At 42.3% G+C, this 18,513-nt stretch overlaps 2 protein-coding genes across 2 annotated transcripts in view; one reads left to right on the forward strand and one right to left on the reverse strand.

The window, feature by feature from the left end:
* Nucleotides 1-1,927: 1,927 nt before the first annotated feature.
* Nucleotides 1,928-9,747, reverse strand: pigw (phosphatidylinositol glycan anchor biosynthesis, class W). Its single transcript, XM_079814822.1, has 2 exons — nucleotides 9,510-9,747; nucleotides 1,928-5,849 (listed from the first exon to the last, which is right to left on the reverse strand). The coding sequence occupies exon 2, from the start codon at nucleotides 5,844-5,846 to the stop codon at nucleotides 4,386-4,388; it is 1,461 nt and encodes a 486-aa protein (XP_079670948.1). The 5' UTR covers nucleotides 5,847-5,849; nucleotides 9,510-9,747; the 3' UTR covers nucleotides 1,928-4,385.
* Nucleotides 9,748-9,811: 64 nt separating this feature from the next.
* The window catches only part of myo19 (myosin XIX), a 59,223-nt gene continuing 50,521 nt past the window's right edge, over nucleotides 9,812-18,513 (forward strand). Inside the window, exons 1-3 of the mRNA XM_079816305.1 lie at nucleotides 9,812-10,089; nucleotides 14,536-14,677; nucleotides 17,037-17,185. Of these exons, the coding sequence (XP_079672431.1) occupies nucleotides 9,970-10,089; nucleotides 14,536-14,677; nucleotides 17,037-17,185 (411 nt within the window). The 5' untranslated portion in view covers nucleotides 9,812-9,969. The remainder of the gene's footprint in view (nucleotides 10,090-14,535; nucleotides 14,678-17,036; nucleotides 17,186-18,513) is intronic.

Below are 18,513 nucleotides of genomic sequence, written 5' to 3' on the forward strand. Positions count from 1 at the left end.
CGATATGGTCAAATTGGATATCAGTCGACTCGGCATGATGTCCCGGATCTAATGAGACCCCTTTTATTATATTTTAAACAGTTCAGAAGTTATAAGAAAAAATAGCCATTTTTCATATCTCCGGACCAGTAGGTGGCGCTGCGCCGAAACGCTGCATGTTGCCTCAAGTCATGCTTGTGATGACATGTGCCAAGTTTGGTTTGAATTCGATAAAGCGTTACGGAGATTTAGCCTTAAGTGTATTTTCGCAACTGCTACGTAAAATTTGTTTGCGCGTTTATCGAAAACGATTTGACGAATCAACTTGAATTCCACAACTTTTTGTTGCCACCGTCTGAAGATGATCTGGTTCAATTTTCGTGCAAATCGGACGAACCGTCTAGGACGAGTTCGCAAAAGCAAGTTTTTCGGAAAATTCAAAATGGCGGGAAAATTATTATGACAGAAAATGGCGTCATTGGGTTTTGTTTCTATCCCTTAGGGTTCAAAAGTTATTAGCATAAACATGAGTCAAACTTTGGACAGGTGGTGGCGCTAGAGGGATTGAGTTAGAGACTCCAAATTTGCTACAGTGACAGATCAGACTGTCCTCTATCTGTGTCCCAAAAATCAATAGAAAAATAGACTCAAGAGCGGAAGAAGAAGAAGGCCCTTAATTACCAGAACTTAATGGTTATTTTATTGATGTGCAAAATGAATATGAGCGAGCTGCTGACGAACATATACAGGAGCAAAACCCCCACGGCGAAGGCGTCGCTGCTGTTCAGCGTGTCTATGAACACATTGGTCAAACCCGTCATGAGGTTGGCCAGCAGGAAATACAGCAGCTGGTTCCGGCTAACCGACTGAACCAGGCACAACGCATCCATATCCACTTTATCCCACTTCCTCTTTTGGTAGGGATTCCACGACACAGACACGAGGGAACAATTCGAGATGACTTTAGAGAAAAGTAGCACTAAATCCCCAATGCTCAAGCACGAGAGAAAGAGCACGGCTTGCGCCACAGTCCAAACGCAGAAGGAAAGGTTGGCCATCCTGCGGGAAACCGGATCGGTGCATGTCTGGCACACGTACAGCGCCGAAAACAACCCAACGCTGGTCAACAGAAGATTACGGATCGCTCCGATCCAGTCCTGAACGGATGCTCTGCTCCGCATGAGGTATCGGCCGACCTGAACCCCAGCCATGTAGATGGCAATATATATTCATAAAATACAGCATTTTAGCACATAATTCAAAATGGCCGACAGCCAAAATGGCCGATATGGTCAAATTGGATTTCAGTCGACTCGGCATGATGTCCCGGATCTAATGAGACCCCTTTTATTATATTTTTAACAGTTCAGAAGTTATAAGAAAAAATAGCCATTTTTCATATCTCTGGACCAGTAGGTGGCGCTGCGCCGAAACGCTGCATGTTGCCTCAAGTCATGCTTGTGATGACATGTACCAAGTTTGGTTTGAATTCGATAAAGCGTTGCGGAGATATAGCCTTAAGTGTATTTTTGCAACTGCTACGTAAAATTTGTTTGCGCGTTTATCGAAACGATTTGACGAATCAACTTGAATTCCACAACTTTTTGTTGGCACCGTCTGAAGATAATCTGGTTCAATTTTCGTGCAAATCGGACGAACCGTCTAGGACGAGTTCGCAAAAGCAAGCTTTTTGGAAAATTGAAAATGGTGGGAAAATTATTATGACAAAAAATGGCCTCATTGGGTTTTGTTTCTATCCCTTAGGGTTCAAAAGTTATTAGCATAAAAAGGAGTCAAACTTTGGACAGGTGGTGGCGCTAGAGGGATTGAGTTAGAGACTCCAAATTTGCTACAGTGACAGATCAGACTGTCCTCTATCTGTGTGCCAAAAATCAATAGAAAAATAGACTCAAGAGCGGAAGAAGAAGAAGGCCCTTAATTACCAGAACTTAATGGTTATTTTATTGATGTGCAAAATGAATATGAGCGAGCTGCTGACGAACATATACAGGAGCAAAACCCCCACGGCGAAGGCGTCGCTGCTGTTCAGCGTGTCTATGAACACATTGGTCAAACCCGTCATGAGGTTGGCCAGCAGGAAATACAGCAGCTGGTTCCGGCTAACCGACTGAACCAGGCACAACGCATCCATATCCACTTTATCCCACTTCCTCTTTTGGTAGGGATTCCACGACACAGACACGAGGGAACAATTCGAGATGACTTTAGAGAAAAGTAGCACTAAATCCCCAATGCTCAAGCACGAGAGAAAGAGCACGGCTTGCGCCACAGTCCAAACGCAGAAGGAAAGGTTGGCCATCCTGCGGGAAACCGGATCGGTGCATGTCTGGCACACGTACAGCGCCGAAAACAACCCAACGCATGAGGTATCGGCCGACCTGAACCCCAGCCATGTAGATGGCAATATATGTTCATAAAATACAGCATTTTAGCACATAATTCAAAATGGCCGACAGCCAAAATGGCCGATATGGTCAAATTGGATATCAGTCGACTCGGCATGATGTCCCGGATCTAATGAGACCCCTTTTATTATATTTTAAACAGTTCAGAAGTTATAAGGAAAAATAGCCATTTTTCATATCTCCGGACCAGTAGGTGGCGCTGCGCCGAAACGCTGCATGTTGCCTCAAGTCATGCTTGTGATGACATGTACCAAGTTTGGTTTGAATTCGATAAAGCGTTGCAGAGATATAGCCTTAAGTGTATTTTCGCAACTGCTACGTAAAATTTGTTTGCGCGTTTAGCGAAAACGATATGACGAATCAACTTGAATTCCACAACTTTTTGTTGGCACCGTCTGAAGATGATCTGGTTCAATTTTTGTGCAAATCGGACGAACCGTCTAGGACGAGTTCGCAAAAGCAAGCTTTTCGGAAAATTGAAAATGGTGGGAAAATTATTATGACAGAAAATGGCGTCATTGGGTTTTGTTTCTATCCCTTAGGGTTCAAAAGTTATTAGCATAAACATGAGTCAAACTTTGGACAGGTGGTGGCGCTAGAGGGATTGAGTTAGAGACTCCAAATTTGCTACAGTGACAGATCAGACTGTCCTCTATCTGTGTGCCAAAAATCAATAGAAAAATAGACTCAAGAGCGGAAGAAGAAGAAGGCCCTTAATTACCAGAACTTAATGGTTATTTTATTAATGTGCAAAATAAATATGAGCGAGCTGCTGACGAACATATACAGGAGCAAAACCCCCACGGCGAAGGCGTCGCTGCTGTTCAGCGTGTCTATGAACACATTGGTCAAACCCGTCATGAGGTTGGCCAGCAGGAAATACAGCAGCTGGTTCCGGCTAACCGACTGAACCAGGCACAACGCATCCATATCCACTTTATCCCACTTCCTCTTTTGGTACGGATTCCACGACACAGACACGAGGGAACAATTCGAGATGACTTTAGAGAAAAGTAGCACTAAATCCCCAATGCTCAAGCACGAGAGAAAGAGCACGGCTTGCGCCACAGTCCAAACGCAGAAGGAAAGGTTGGCCATCCTGCGGGAAACCGGATCGGTGCATGTCTGGCACACGTACAGCGCCGAAAACAACCCAACGCTGGTCAACAGAAGATTACGGATCGCTCCGATCCAGTCCTGAACGGATGCTCTGCTCCGCATGAGGTATCGGCCGGCCTGAACCCCAGCCATGTAGATGGCAATATATATTCATAAAATACAGCATTTTAGCACATAATTCAAAATGGCCGACAGCCAAAATGGCCGATATGGTCAAATTGGATATCAGTCGACTCGGCATGATGTCCCGGATCTAATGAGACCCCTTTTATTATATTTTAAACAGTTCAGAAGTTATAAGAAAAAATAGCCATTTTTCATATCTCCGGACCAGTAGGTGGCGCTGCGCCGAAACGCTGCATGTTGCCTCAAGTCATGCTTGTGATGACATGTACCAAGTTTGGTTTGAATTCGATAAAGCGTTGCGGAGATATAGCCTTAAGTGTATTTTCGCAACTGCTACGTAAAATTTGTTTGCGCGTTTATCGAAAACGATTTGACGAATCAACTTGAATTCCACAACTTTTTGTTGCCACCGTCTGAAGATGATCTGGTTCAATTTTCGTGCAAATCGGACGAACCGTCTAGGACGAGTTCCCAAAAGCAAGCTTTTCAGAAAATTCAAAATGGCTGGAAAATTATTATGACAGAAAATGGCGTCATTGGGTTTTGTTTCTATCCCTTAGGGTTCAAAAGTTATTAGCATAAAAAGGAGTCAAACTTTGGACAGGTGGTGGCGCTAGAGGGATTGAGTTAGAGACTCCAAATTTGCTACAGTGACAGATCAGACTGTCCTCTATCTGTGTGCCAAAAATCAATAGAAAAATAGACTCAAGAGCGGAAGAAGAAGAAGGCCCTTAATTACCAGAACTTAATGGTTATTTTATTAATGTGCAAAATGAATATGAGCGAGCTGCTGACGAACATATACAGGAGCAAAACCCCCACGGCGAAGGCGTCGCTGCTGTTCAGCGTGTCTATGAACACATTGGTCAAACCCGTCATGAGGTTGGCCAGCAGGAAATACAGCAGCTGGTTCCGGCTAACCGACTGAACCAGGCACAACGCATCCATATCCACTTTATCCCACTTCCTCTTTTGGTAGGGATTCCACGACACAGACACGAGGGAACAATTCGAGATGACTTTAGAGAAAAGTAGCACTAAATCCCCAATGCTCAAGCACGAGAGAAAGAGCACGGCTTGCGCCACAGTCCAAACGCAGAAGGAAAGGTTGGCCATCCTGCGGGAAACCGGATCGGTGCATGTCTGGCACACGTACAGCGCCGAAAACAACCCAACGCTGGTCAACAGAAGATTACGGATCGCTCCGATCCAGTCCTGAACGGATGCTCTGCTCCGCATGAGGTATCGGCCGACCTGAACCCCAGCCATGTAGATGGCGATATAACCCACCACGGAGAAGATGCCCTCTTTGTTTTCCTGCAGAAAGCCTGTGCGCTCATCCCTGCGGATGAGGAAGGCTTTCAGACCCGTCGTCTCTAGGATGACCTGGTACACTCCACCAATGAGGAGAGCGAGAAGCCACGAGGAGCCGGCGGGAAAGAGCGCCAGGAGCGTAGACGCCACCACTCGGACGATGGCGAGTGTGAAGAAGAAGTTCCAGTGGACGCCGTACTCCGTCACGTGTTCGTGGTATCCGGCCGACTTAACGCTCGCGAGTCTCACGAACCCCAACACGACCAAAGGCCAGACGGAGAGGGACTGTTTTAGCACATGAGCGATCCTCGAGCCGTGAATGTGCTTCCCTCTCGCCTCGGGACAAACCAGCGCATTCGCCATCACGTACGCGCCCACGCCGAAATCCATCACGCCCGTCCCATACGTCTCCGTCTTGGCGTAGCGTCTGGGGAACACACTAAAATCAACCGCGAGGATGCTGATCGCCGTCTTCACGTTGACCAGAACGCGGAAGACGGTCACAAACGGGACCGTGTGGGATTGGACTCTGCTCCGCAGGAACCTGTGGATCGCGCCGGAGAGGGAGCTCTGCTTTCTGCTCCTGTACACAAGGCTGAGGATGGCGAAGTCCACCGCGGCGATGCCCATGATGACGAAGGGCAGGACGTCGCTCAGAGCGGTGCACGACAGCACCAAAGGCACTATCAGTGTGGTGAAGTCCAGCAGGAGATGAGCTGTCCGGGAGAACGGGAGCACGCCGCTTCCCAGGTGGAAGACTATCAGGAAGAGACCTCGGCTGAGGAAGCACAGCGGCGCTAAGAGGGATCCCAGAGAAACCTCCGTCAGGCTGGTTCCAGTGAGATTGCTGACGAATGCCACCTTCTCGTCTGGTGACGCCATTGTCTGTCAAAGGAAATATAGCGTCAAAACGACTCTTATGCTCATTAAAGGGGTATAACACACACACACACACAGTTTCTGCCAGTCTCATGATAATCTTGAGTATCTATAGAGTAGTGAAGATCCTTCATATCTCCAGAGAGTCATGAAGCTTCGAAGCGTTATGAATCAGTGAGTCGAATCATCATTCGGATCGCGTGTCAAACTGCTGAAATTTGGCGATTCAAACTGCTGAATCGACTCACTGATTCATAACGCTTCGAAGCTTCATGAGGCCTTGTTTTGAAATCGTCATCACTATGTAAGTCGTTATTTAGAGTTTTTTTGCGCACATAAACTATTATCGCCGATTCATAAAGTTATTGTAGAGCCGCTGTAGTGAGATGGACTTTGTAACGACGTCTTTAGAACCTTTTAAGGGTCTTGAGAGTGTAAAGTGCCATTGAGCCAATGGAGGCCTTTCAGAGCCATCAGATTTACACTAAAATATCTTCATTTGTGTCTGAAGATGAACGGAGGTCTGACGGGTGTCCAACGACATGAGGGTCAGTAATTAATGACAGAATTTTCATTTTTGGGTGAACTAACCCTTTAAGTTTATTATATTTATTAAAGACAGATAAACTGTAACGACTCTTTCTGAAAACAGCCGAGTCCGTGGAGGCGTATAGTGGGCGGAGCTAAAGTGTCACGCACGCACGCACGCACGCAAGCGCACACGCACGCACACACACACACACACACACACGCACGAGAAGCGCCCATATAAGGAATTCCGCCCTTTATGACGTCATAAAACTTTATGACTTATTTGAATCCTGAAGGAGTGCACGCACACACGCACACATGCACACACGCACACACTCACCCACACACACATGCACGCACACACAAACACGCACACACACACGAGAAGTGCCCATATAAGGAATTCCGCCCTTTATAACTTCATAAAACTTTCAGACTTATTTGAATCCTGTGGGAGTGCACGCACACATGCGCACACACTCTCACGCGCGCGCACACACACACACACACACACACACATGCACGCACACACACAGACACACACACGAGAAGTGCCCATATAAGGAATTCCGCCATTTATTTACCACTTTCCACTGCACTTTTACACTTTCTTTCGGATAGCTCTGTCCATAATTTATTGTACTAACTTAATCCACTGCTATATTCCTCATATTAGCCTAACATATTACTGTATACCTCTAACTGTAAAATTCTGTTCAAGTAATAACCGTCTGTATATTTATTCATAGTACATAGTCACCTGTAAATTCTGTTTATAGTAATAGCCATCTGTATATTTATTCATAGTACATATTCACCTGTAAATTCTGTTTATAGTAATAGCCATCTGTATATTTATTCACTGTATATATTCATCTGTAAATTCAGTTCTACTTATAGTAATAACCATCTCTCTACTTATACATATTTATATATATTCAGAACATTTTTATGTCCTGCACTTACGCAACCATTGTATATATCCTGCACTTGCTGCTATTGCACTTCTGGTTAGACCTAAACTGCATTTCGTTGCCTTGTACTTGTACTTGTGTAATGACAATAAAGTTGAATCTAATCTAATCTAATCTTATGATGTCATACAGGGCCAAACACAAAAAAAACTTTCAGACTTATTCGAATCCTGAAGGAGTGCACGCACGCAAACACACACGCACACACACAAACACACACTCACTCACACACACGCACACACACAAACACACACTCACTCACACACACGCACGCACGCACGCAAGCGCACACACGCACGAGAAGTGCCCATATAAGGAATTCCGCCATTTATGATGTCATACAGGGCCAAACACAAAAAAAACTTTCAGACTTATTCGAATCCTGAAGGAGTGTATTTGGCACAGAAATACTCCGTCACACGTCCAAATATTTTTTTTTGTCCATGTTTATCATGAGAATCAACTCTAACCGTGTAAATAAGGCAGAATGCATGAAATAGCATTAGCAAATTTCCCTTTAAATTTATTTGCATTTATTTGATCAAAATTACAGGAAAAAACTGTAAAATTCTGAAATATTATTACAATTTAAAATAATATTTTTCTATTTTAGTATGCTTAAAAATATAATTTATTCCTCTGATCAAAGCTGAATTTATCATCATTACTCCAGTCTTCAGTGTCACATGACCCTTTACTAATCATTCTCATATGAGGATTATTATTGGAATATTAGATTTTTTTTAATAAACTATGATATTTTTTCAGGATTCTTTAATGAATAAAAAGTTCAGAAAGAACAGCATTTATTTAAAATATAAAAAATAGTTTTTTTAACAATAGCTATACACTAACATTCAAACATAAATTTCATTTTTTTTTTAAAGAAATTATTTTTATTCAGCAAGGATGTGTTAAATTGATTAAAAAAATGATTTATATTGTTAAAAAAGATTCATATTTTGAATTATTGCTGTTCTTTTTGTACTTTTTATTCATCAATGAATCCTGAAAAAAGTAGGTTCTGAAAAGATATTAAGCTGAAAATATTAAGATAATAAATTAATTTCTGAAGGATCATGTGACACTGAAGACTGGAGTAATGATGATAAATTCAGCTTTGATCAAAGGAATAAATTACACTTTACTATATATTCACATAGAAAACTATTATTTTAAATTGTAATAATATTTCACAATTTTGCAGTCTTTTTCTGTATATTTTATCATAAAATGCAGGCTTGAGCAAGAAAAAAACTGTAAAATTCTGAAATATTATTACAATTTAAAATAATATTTTTCTATTTTAGTATGCTTAAAAATATAATTTATTCCTGTGATCAAAGCTGAATTTATCATCATTACTCCAGTCTTCAGTGTCACATGACCCTCACAAATCATTCTCAAATGAGGATTTATTATCAAATTTTGAATATTTTATATATTTTTCATAAACTATGATATTATTTCAGGATTCTTCGATGAATAAAATGTTAGGGGGAAAAAAGAACAGCATTTATTTAAAATATATTCAATACTAACGCTCAAACATTTACGGTCAGTATTTATTTAATATTTTTATTCAGCAAGGATGTGTTAAATTGACAAGAAGTGATTTATATTGTTAAAAAAGATTTGTATTTTGAATAAATGCTGTTATTTTTTACTTTTTATTCATCAAAGAATCCTGAAAAAAGTAAAGCTGAAAATATTAAGATAATAAATCAATTTCTGGAGGGTAATGTGACACTGAAGACTGGAGTAATGATGATAAATTCAGCTTTGATCACAGGATATAAATTACACTTTACTATATATTCACATAGAGAGCGGCCATTTTAAAGTGTAATAATATTTCACAATTTTGCTGTTTTTTCTGATCAAATAAATGCAGTATTGAGTATAAGAGACATCTTTCAAAAACATTAAAAATACTAATGTTTCCAAACTTTGGACCGGTACTGTATATACACAGTATATTATATATAAATTAAATTATATGACTTTAGTACGTAAGTATATTATTAATACAGGTGTTAATAATATCAAAATTACAAAATATTGTCGGATTTTCATGGTAGTGCAAATATAAAGTTGACCTAAAATTGACCATCTATAAAATGTATGTGCAAATAACATGAAAAGTAAAAATGTGACTTACCTCTTCCTATGTGATGAGTGTTTAGATTACAGAAACCACATTACAGCAGTGGCCTGGCAGGATAAACCAGTTTAACACACTAAACAGGGACTCCTATTATCATTACTGTATCTGTATATTTTTATTAAATAGTATAAATACGCATTGCTCTAATAAATCGTTTATTCTTCAGTAATAATCCTCAGTTTATAACAAAGTGTCTCCGCACATTGGCATCGGGTTGTTTCTTTTCCGGGTTGGGCGTGGCTTACAGGGATACGTCACTGGGGGCGCCTAAAATGACGTTCCTGCGTGCGCGTGTCAGTACAGTAGCCGGCGGTGTGTGAGTCGCGCGCGGGTGGGAGTTTTGTCCTTCACTCAGGAATCTCTTCATGGCTTAAAAAACATAAAATAACTCACCCAATGGCAGAGACATAAACAAGTAAATACCGCGAAACGCGTCTTTATAAAGTGTACAGTCATGGCGAATGTCAAACAGAAGCTTTTATTCCGAAATAAAGACGTTTCGACCGTTAACAGCTCTGACGGGACACTCGGGAGTTTTGAAAAAGCTGGAAAACCAAATCGATCGAAGGAAAAGGTAACGTTACACTGACTTTTTATTTTACCTCAGTTTTTCTTTATGTATATCAAAGTTTATGAGGGAAATTTGGCCATTGACAAACAAGACTTGTTAGAGTTAAACTGACAAATTGGATATAATAAAAATAAACGTTTATCTGAAAGCGGTCCGTTACAAAAAAGTAACGTTACCGTATCGTGGTGGTATAAAATAGTAAAACCGTGGTACTGAATTTATGCCATGTCTACCATAGGCTACTTCAAATGTTACCATGGTATTACAAAGTCACATGTGATGTGAAAGTCACATTTATTTGCAGATTTATTAACACTCTAAAAATACCTTCCCTGATTATTCCTGTCCTAACAGTAAACATTTTATTTTTAAAGGACGTATAACTTAAAAAAAGTTGCCCTAGTTTTCTATTAATCCCAACAATAACTGTTATTAAAGTGATTTACTGTGATTAAATCTAATTACTATGAACATGTTTTTCAGGTGTTACCTCATTTGCATGTTCATTGACGTGGCTCGTGTTGTCATTGGCGGATTAATGCCATTAAGGCCAGGCTCAGATTATTCCGCAAGTCAGCCGAATCTGAGCATGCGCACAAAACTACCTTATGTTTTGGCATGACTTTATATGACGTTAAGGCAACCTACAACCTTATGATTCAGTCGGAAAGTTCCCAGCTGTTGAAATAGGATCATGTTAAAATCTACGGGAATCTGTAATTGTGTTGTTATTGATCTATATGTGATCTCCGTACACAAACTGAAGTCTGTCTGGATTCCTCCAGGTAGTGTTGCTGTGGTTAACCTGTGTTTGTTATTGGATTAGGAGCGAGTCTGTCCAACAGACGGTGTATTATTAGCTTGTGTCCAGCATGTCCTGACCCGTCTCAACAGAATCAGAGGAAGCACGTGCAATTATTACACCACTCCGTCTATACCCGAGATATACCGAGATATTCATAATATTCGTGACAAAGGCGTCTTATATTTGCATTATGTTCTTTTAATAATGGGTGCATTTGCTTGCAAACATCTTTCAAGTGAGGAATATTATCTCAAAGATGTCAGAAATATGACATGAAACATTATATTATGTTGCAGATAAATATGGCTCTTTCCTTTGATGCATAAACACAGCTGACATAAAACGAGCTTAATTATGATATTGTTTATTATGAGATGTGCAATTGCATACCATGAGCTTTGAATAGATGTGTTTTTAAGTTTAAATTATACTGTTTTTGATTAAATTTAGGGATGCATGAAATTTCGGCCACTTTATCGGTATCGGCCGATATTAGGTATACGTGATATTTTAATTATACTTTTTTAAATAAAATTTAGGGATGCACAATATTTCGGCCACTATATCAGTATCGGCCGATATTAGGAATGCATGATATTTGAATGATACTTTTTGAAATTTAATTTAGCGAAGCATGACATTTCGGTAACTATATCGGTATTGCCTGATATTAGGCATGCATGATATTTAAATTATACTTTTTTAAATTAAACTTAGGGATGCACAATAAATCAGCCACTATATCGGTATCGGCCGATATTAGGAATGCATGATATTTAAATTATACTTTTTTAAATTTAATTTAGCAATGCACGATATATCGGCCACTAAATCGGTATCGGCCGATGTTAGGAATACATGATATTTAAATTATACTGTTTTTAATTAAATTTAGAGTTGCACGATATATCGGCCACTAAATCGGTATTGGCCGATATTAGGGATGCATGATATTTAAATTATACTTTTTTAAATTTAATTTAGCGATGCACGATATATCGGCCACTAAATCGGTATCGGCCGATGTTAGGAATACATGATATTTAAATTATACTGTTTTTAATTAAATTTAGAGTTGCACGATATATCGGCCACTAAATCGGTATCGGCCGATATTAGGGATGCATGATATTTAAATTATTCTTTTTTTAAATTAAACTTAGGGATGCACGATATATCGGCCACTAAATCGGTATCGGCCGATATTAGGGATGCATGATATTTAAATTATTCTTTTTTTAAATTAAACTTAGGGATGCACGATATATCGGCCACTAAATCGGTATCGGCCGATATTAGGGATGCATGATATTTAAATTAATCTTTTTTTAATTAAACATAGGGATGCACAATAAATCAGCCACTGTATCAGTATCGGACGATATTAGGAATGCATAATATTTAAAGTATACTTTTTTAAATTAAATTTAGCGATGCATGACATTTCGGCCACTATATTGGTATCGGCAAACATTAGGGATACATGATATTTAAATTATACTTTTTTAAATTAAACTTAGGGATGCACAATATATCAGCCACTATATCGGTATCAGTCGATATTAGGAATGCATGACATTTCAGCAACTATATCGGTATCGGCCGATATTAGGTATACGTGATATTTTAATTATACTTTTTTAAATAAAATTTAGGGATGCACAATATTTCGGCCACTATATCAGTATCGGCCGATATTAGGAATGCATGATATTTGAATTATACTTTTTTAAATTTAATTTAGCGATGCATGACATTTCGGTAACTATATCGGTATTGGCTGATATTAGGCATGCATGATATTTAAATTATACTTTTTTAAATTAAACTTAGGGATGCACGATAAATCAGCCACTATATCGGTATCGGCCGATATTAGGAATGCATGATATTTAAATTATACTTTTTTAAATTTAATTTAGCGATGCATGACATTTCGGCCACTATATCGGTATCGGACGATATTAGGGATGCATGATATTTAAATTATTCTTTTTTTAAATTAAACTTAGGGATGCACGATATATCGGCCACTAAATCGGTATCGGCCGATATTAGGGATGCATGATATTTAAATTATACTTTTTTAAATTTAATTTAGCGATGCATGACATTTCGGCCACTATATCGGTATCGGACGATATTAGGGATGCATGATATTTAAATTATTCTTTTTTTAAATTAAACTTAGGGATGCACGATATATCGGCCACTAAATCGGTATCGGCCGATATTAGGGATGCATGATATTTAAATTATACTTTTTTTAATTAAACATAGGGATGCACAATAAATCAGCCACTGTATCAGTATCGGACGATATTAGGAATGCATAATATTTAAATTATACTTTTTTAAATTAAATTTAGCGATGCATGACATTTCGGCCACTATATCGGTATCGGACGATATTAGGGATGCATGATATTTAAATTATACTTTTTTTAATTAAACATAGGGATGCACAATAAATCAGCCACTGTATCAGTATCGGACGATATTAGGAATGCATAATATTTAAATTATACTTTTTTAAATTAAATTTAGCGATGCATGACATTTCGGCCACTATATCGGTATCGGACGATATTAGGGATACATGATATTTAAATTAATCTTTTTTTAAATTAAACTTAGGGATGCACAATAAATCAGCCACTGTATCAGTATCGGACGATATTAGGAATGCATAATATTTAAATTATACTTTTTTAAATTAAATTTAGCGATGCATGACATTTCGGCCACTATATTGGTATCGGCAAACATTAGGGATACATGATATTTAAATTATACTTTTTTAAATTAAACTTAGGGATGCACAATATATCAGCCACTATATCGGTATCAGTCGATATTAGGAATGCATGACATTTCAGCAACTATATCGGTATCGGCCGATATTAGGGATGCGTGATATTTAAATTATATTGTTTTGAATTTAATTTAGCGATGCATGACATTTCAGCAACTATATCGGTATCGGCCGATATTAGGGATGCGTGATATTTAAATTATATTGTTTTGAATTTAATTTAGCGATGCATGACATTTCAGCAACTATATCGGTATCGGCCGATATTAGGGATATGGGATATTTAAATTATATTGTTTTTAATTAAACTTAGGGATGCACGATATATCCGCCACTATATCGGTATCGGACTATATTAGGGATACATGATATTTAAATTATACTTTTTTAAATTAAACTTGGGGATGCACAATAAATCGGCCACTATATCGGTATCGGCCGATATTAGGAATGCACAATATTTAAATGATATAGTTTTTAATTTAATTTAGCGATGCATGACATTTCAGCAACTATATCGGTATCGGCCGATATTAGGGATGCATGATATTTAAATTATATTGTTTTTAATTTAATTTAGGGATGCATGATATTTCGGCCACTATGTCGGTATCGGACGATATTTGTTCTTTTTTAATGTTACCATTATAATTCTTAAAAATATATGGATTTATTAGCCGATATATCGGTTATCGGCTTTTAAATATAAAGAATTATCGTTGTGCAAAACCGCATCAGGGCTTGCAGGATGAAACCTTTCTGATTGGTTTGCTGCATCACAGTGAGAGATTGAATGCATGCTCTGAGCAGTTTTATTTGCATTGCGCAGGAAAATGGACTCAAAGCCCAGGGCCTCGGGAAACCTCTCAATGATTCGCTGGAGGGGGAAATCAGAGACTTCCTCATCAATGAAGCTGAGCTTCACACGTACGATGACCTCACTAAAGTCAACCCGGTGACCCCTTCTACAGGTACAGTGTGTGTGTGTGTGTGTGTGTGTGTGTGTGTGTGTGTGTGTGTGTGTGTGTGTGTGTGTGTGTGTGTGTGCAAAGGCACTTGGGGACAGGCTTGTGTGATTTATGTAAGTGACGATGTTGGTCAACTATCAGAATTGGCCATATTTTAATTGCAAGTACACACACAACACACTCTCGCACGCACACACACTCACATGCATGCAGCCTCACACACACTCGCACGCACACACACTCACATGCATGCAGCCTCACACACACTCGCACGCACACACAATCACATGCATGCAGCCTCACACACTCTCGCACGCACGCACACACACTCACATGCATGCAGCCTCACACACACTCGCACGCACACACACTCACATGCATGCAGCCTCACACACACTCGCACGCACACACACTCACATGCATGCAGCCTCACACACTCTCGCACGCACACACACTCACATGCATGCAGCCTCACACACACTCGCACGCACGCACACACACTCACATGCATGCAGCCTCACACACACTCGCACGCACGCACACACACTCACATGCATGCAGCCTCACACACACTCGCACGCACGCACACACACTCACATGCATGCAGCCTCACACACACTCGCACGCACGCACACACACTCACATGCATGCAGCCTCACACACACTCATATGCATGCAGCCTCACACACACTCGCACGCACGCACACACACTCGCATGCAGCCTCACACACACTCGCACGCACGCACACACACTCACATGCATGCAGCCTCACACACACTCGCACGCACGCACACACACTCACATGCATGCAGCCTCACACACACTCGCACGCACGCACACACACTCACATGCATGCAGCCTCACACACACTCGCACGCACACACACTCACATACATGCAGCCTCACACACACTCGCACGCACACACACTCGCATGCAGCCTCACACACACTCGCACGCACACACACTCACATGCATGCAGCCTCACACACACTCGCACGCACGCACACACACTCGCATGCATGCAGCCTCACACACACTCGCACGCACACACACTCACATGCATGCAGCCTCACACACACTCGCACGCACACACACTCACATGCATGCAGCCTCACACACACTCGCACGCACGCACACACACTCACATGCATGCAGCCTCACACACACTCGCTCGCACGCACACACACTCACATGCATGCAGCCTCACACACACTCGCACACACACACACACACTCACATGCATGCAGCCTCACACACACTCGCACGCACACACACTCACATGCATGCAGCCTCACACACACTCGCACGCACACACACTCGCATGCATGCAGCCTCACACACACACACTCGCACGCACGCACACACACTCACATGCATGCAGCCTCACACACACTCACATGCATGCAGCCTCACACACACTCGCACGCACACACACTCACATGCATGCAGCCTCACACACACTCGCACGCACACACACTCACATGCATGCAGCCTCACACACACACACTCGCACGCACGCACACACACTCACATGCATGCAGCCTCACACACACTCACATGCATGCAGCCTCACACACACTCGCACGCACACACACTCACATGCATGCAGCCTCACACACACTCGCACGCACACACACTCGCATGCATGCAGCCTCACACACACTCGCACGCACACACACTCGCATGCATACACTCGCGCACGCACACACACTCGCGCACGCACACACACTCGCATGCATGCAGCCTCACACACACTCGCACGCACGCACACACACTCACATGCATGCAGCCTCACACACACTCGCACGCACACACACTCGCATGCATGCAGCCTCACACACACTCGCACGCACACACTCGCATGCATGCAGCCTCACACACACTCGCACGCACACACACTCACATGCATGCAGCCTCACACACACTCGCACGCACACACACTCACATGCATGCAGCCTCACACACACTCGCACGCACACACACTCACATGCATGCAGCCTCACACACACTCGCACGCACGCACACACACTCACATGCATGCAGCCTCACACACACTCGCACGCACACACACTCGCATGCATGCAGCCTCACACACACTCGCACGCACACACTCGCATGCATGCAGCCTCACACACACTCGCACGCACACACACTCACATGCATGCAGCCTCACACACACACTCACATGCATGCAGCCTAAGTATTTTGATTGCCTGATTTCAGGCAAATGTTAAAATGTGAAATTTTAGATTGGAGCTTTTAGATTCTGCTTCATAATATCAACCATCACATCATCCATCCATCCATCCACACTTGCACGCTCCCTTAATTCCTGCTGTGGTGTTTTGTGTGTTGGGCAGTGCTGAAATGTCTGCAGGCCAGGTACAGTGCGAAGGTTTTCTACACACATGCTGGCTGTACGCTAGTCGCCCTCAACCCCTTCCAGCCCATCCCTCACCTGTACTCTCTGGATGTGATGAGGGAATATCACTCTGCACCTCAGCCTCAGGTAAACACATGATGACATCAACAAGTCTATCACTACATCTCCAACGTAAAAATGTAGGCCAAATACTTTGGTGTGGAAGCCATAAATACCTTGAGCTTATATGGTCATATGTTGGGCTGGGGGGCATGACCACTCATGATGGGGAAGAGGGAGATTTGAAGAAAGAGAAATGGCTGAGAGACATTACAAAAGAGAAAAGCTCAGAGGAAAATTGCTGGAAAAAAGGGTCAAATGATCAGGCGAGGACTTTAGGACCTGCGTTGCCACTCATGATGGGGAGGAGAGAGAGTGAGCCAATCAGCAGTAGGGGGCGTGTCCACTCATAATGGGGGAGGAGAGAGTGAGCCAATCAGCAGTAGGGGGCGTGTCCATTCATGAAGGGGGAGGAGAGAGAGGGCCAATCAGCAGTAGGGGGCGTGTCCACTCATGATGGGGGAGGAGAGAGAGAGAGAGCCAATCAGCAGTAGGGGGCGTGTCCACTCATGATGGGGGAAGAGAGAGAGTGAGCCAATCAGCAGAAGTGGGCGTGTCCACTCATGATGGGGGAAGAGAGAGAGAGTGAGCCAATCAGCAGAAGTGGGCGTGTCCACTCATGATGGGGGGAGAGAGAGTGAGCCAATCAGCAGAAGTGGGCGTGTCCACTCATGATGGGGAGGAGAGAGAGTGAGCCAATCAGCAGTAGGGGGCGTGTCCACTCATGATGGGGGAGGACAGAGTGTGAGCCAATCAGCAGTAGGGGGCGTGTCCACTCATGATGGGGGAGGACAGAGTGTGAGCCAATCAGCAGTAGGGGGCGTGTCCATTCATGATGGGGGAGGAGAGAGAGTGAGCCAATCAGCAGTAGGGGGCGTGTCCACTCATGATGGGGGAGGAGAGAGAGTGAGCCAATCAGCAGTAGGGGGCGTGTCCACTCATGATGGGGAGGAGAGAGAGTGAGCCAATCAGCAGTAGGGGGCATGTCCACTCATGATGGGGGAGGGGAGAGAGAGCCAATCAGCAGTAGGGGGCGTGTCCACTCATGATGGGGAGGACAGAGTGTGAGCCAATCAGCAGTAGGGGGCGTGTCCATTCATGAAGGGGGAGGAGAGAGAGGGCCAATCAGCAGTAGGGGGCGTGTCCACTCATGATGGGGGAGGAGAGAGAAACAATCAGCAGTAGGGGGCGTGTCCACTCATGATGGGGAGGAGAGAGAGTGAGCCAATCAGCAGAAGTGGGCGTGTCCATTCATGATGGGGAGGAGAGAGAGTGAGCCAATCAGCAGAAGTGGGCGTGTCCATTCATGATGGGGATGAGAGAGAGTGAGCCAATCAGCAGAAGTGGGCGTGTCC

This window comes from Gobio gobio (assembly GCF_949357685.1).
Source record: "Gobio gobio genome assembly, chromosome: 4".
Taxonomy (NCBI): Eukaryota; Metazoa; Chordata; class Actinopteri; order Cypriniformes; family Gobionidae; genus Gobio; species Gobio gobio.

Bases quoted from the DNA above. Each gene is read 5' to 3' on its own strand.
- pigw (XM_079814822.1), bottom strand. From the start codon at position 5,846: ATGGCGTCACCAGACGAGAAGGTGGCATTCGTCAGCAATCTCACTGGA.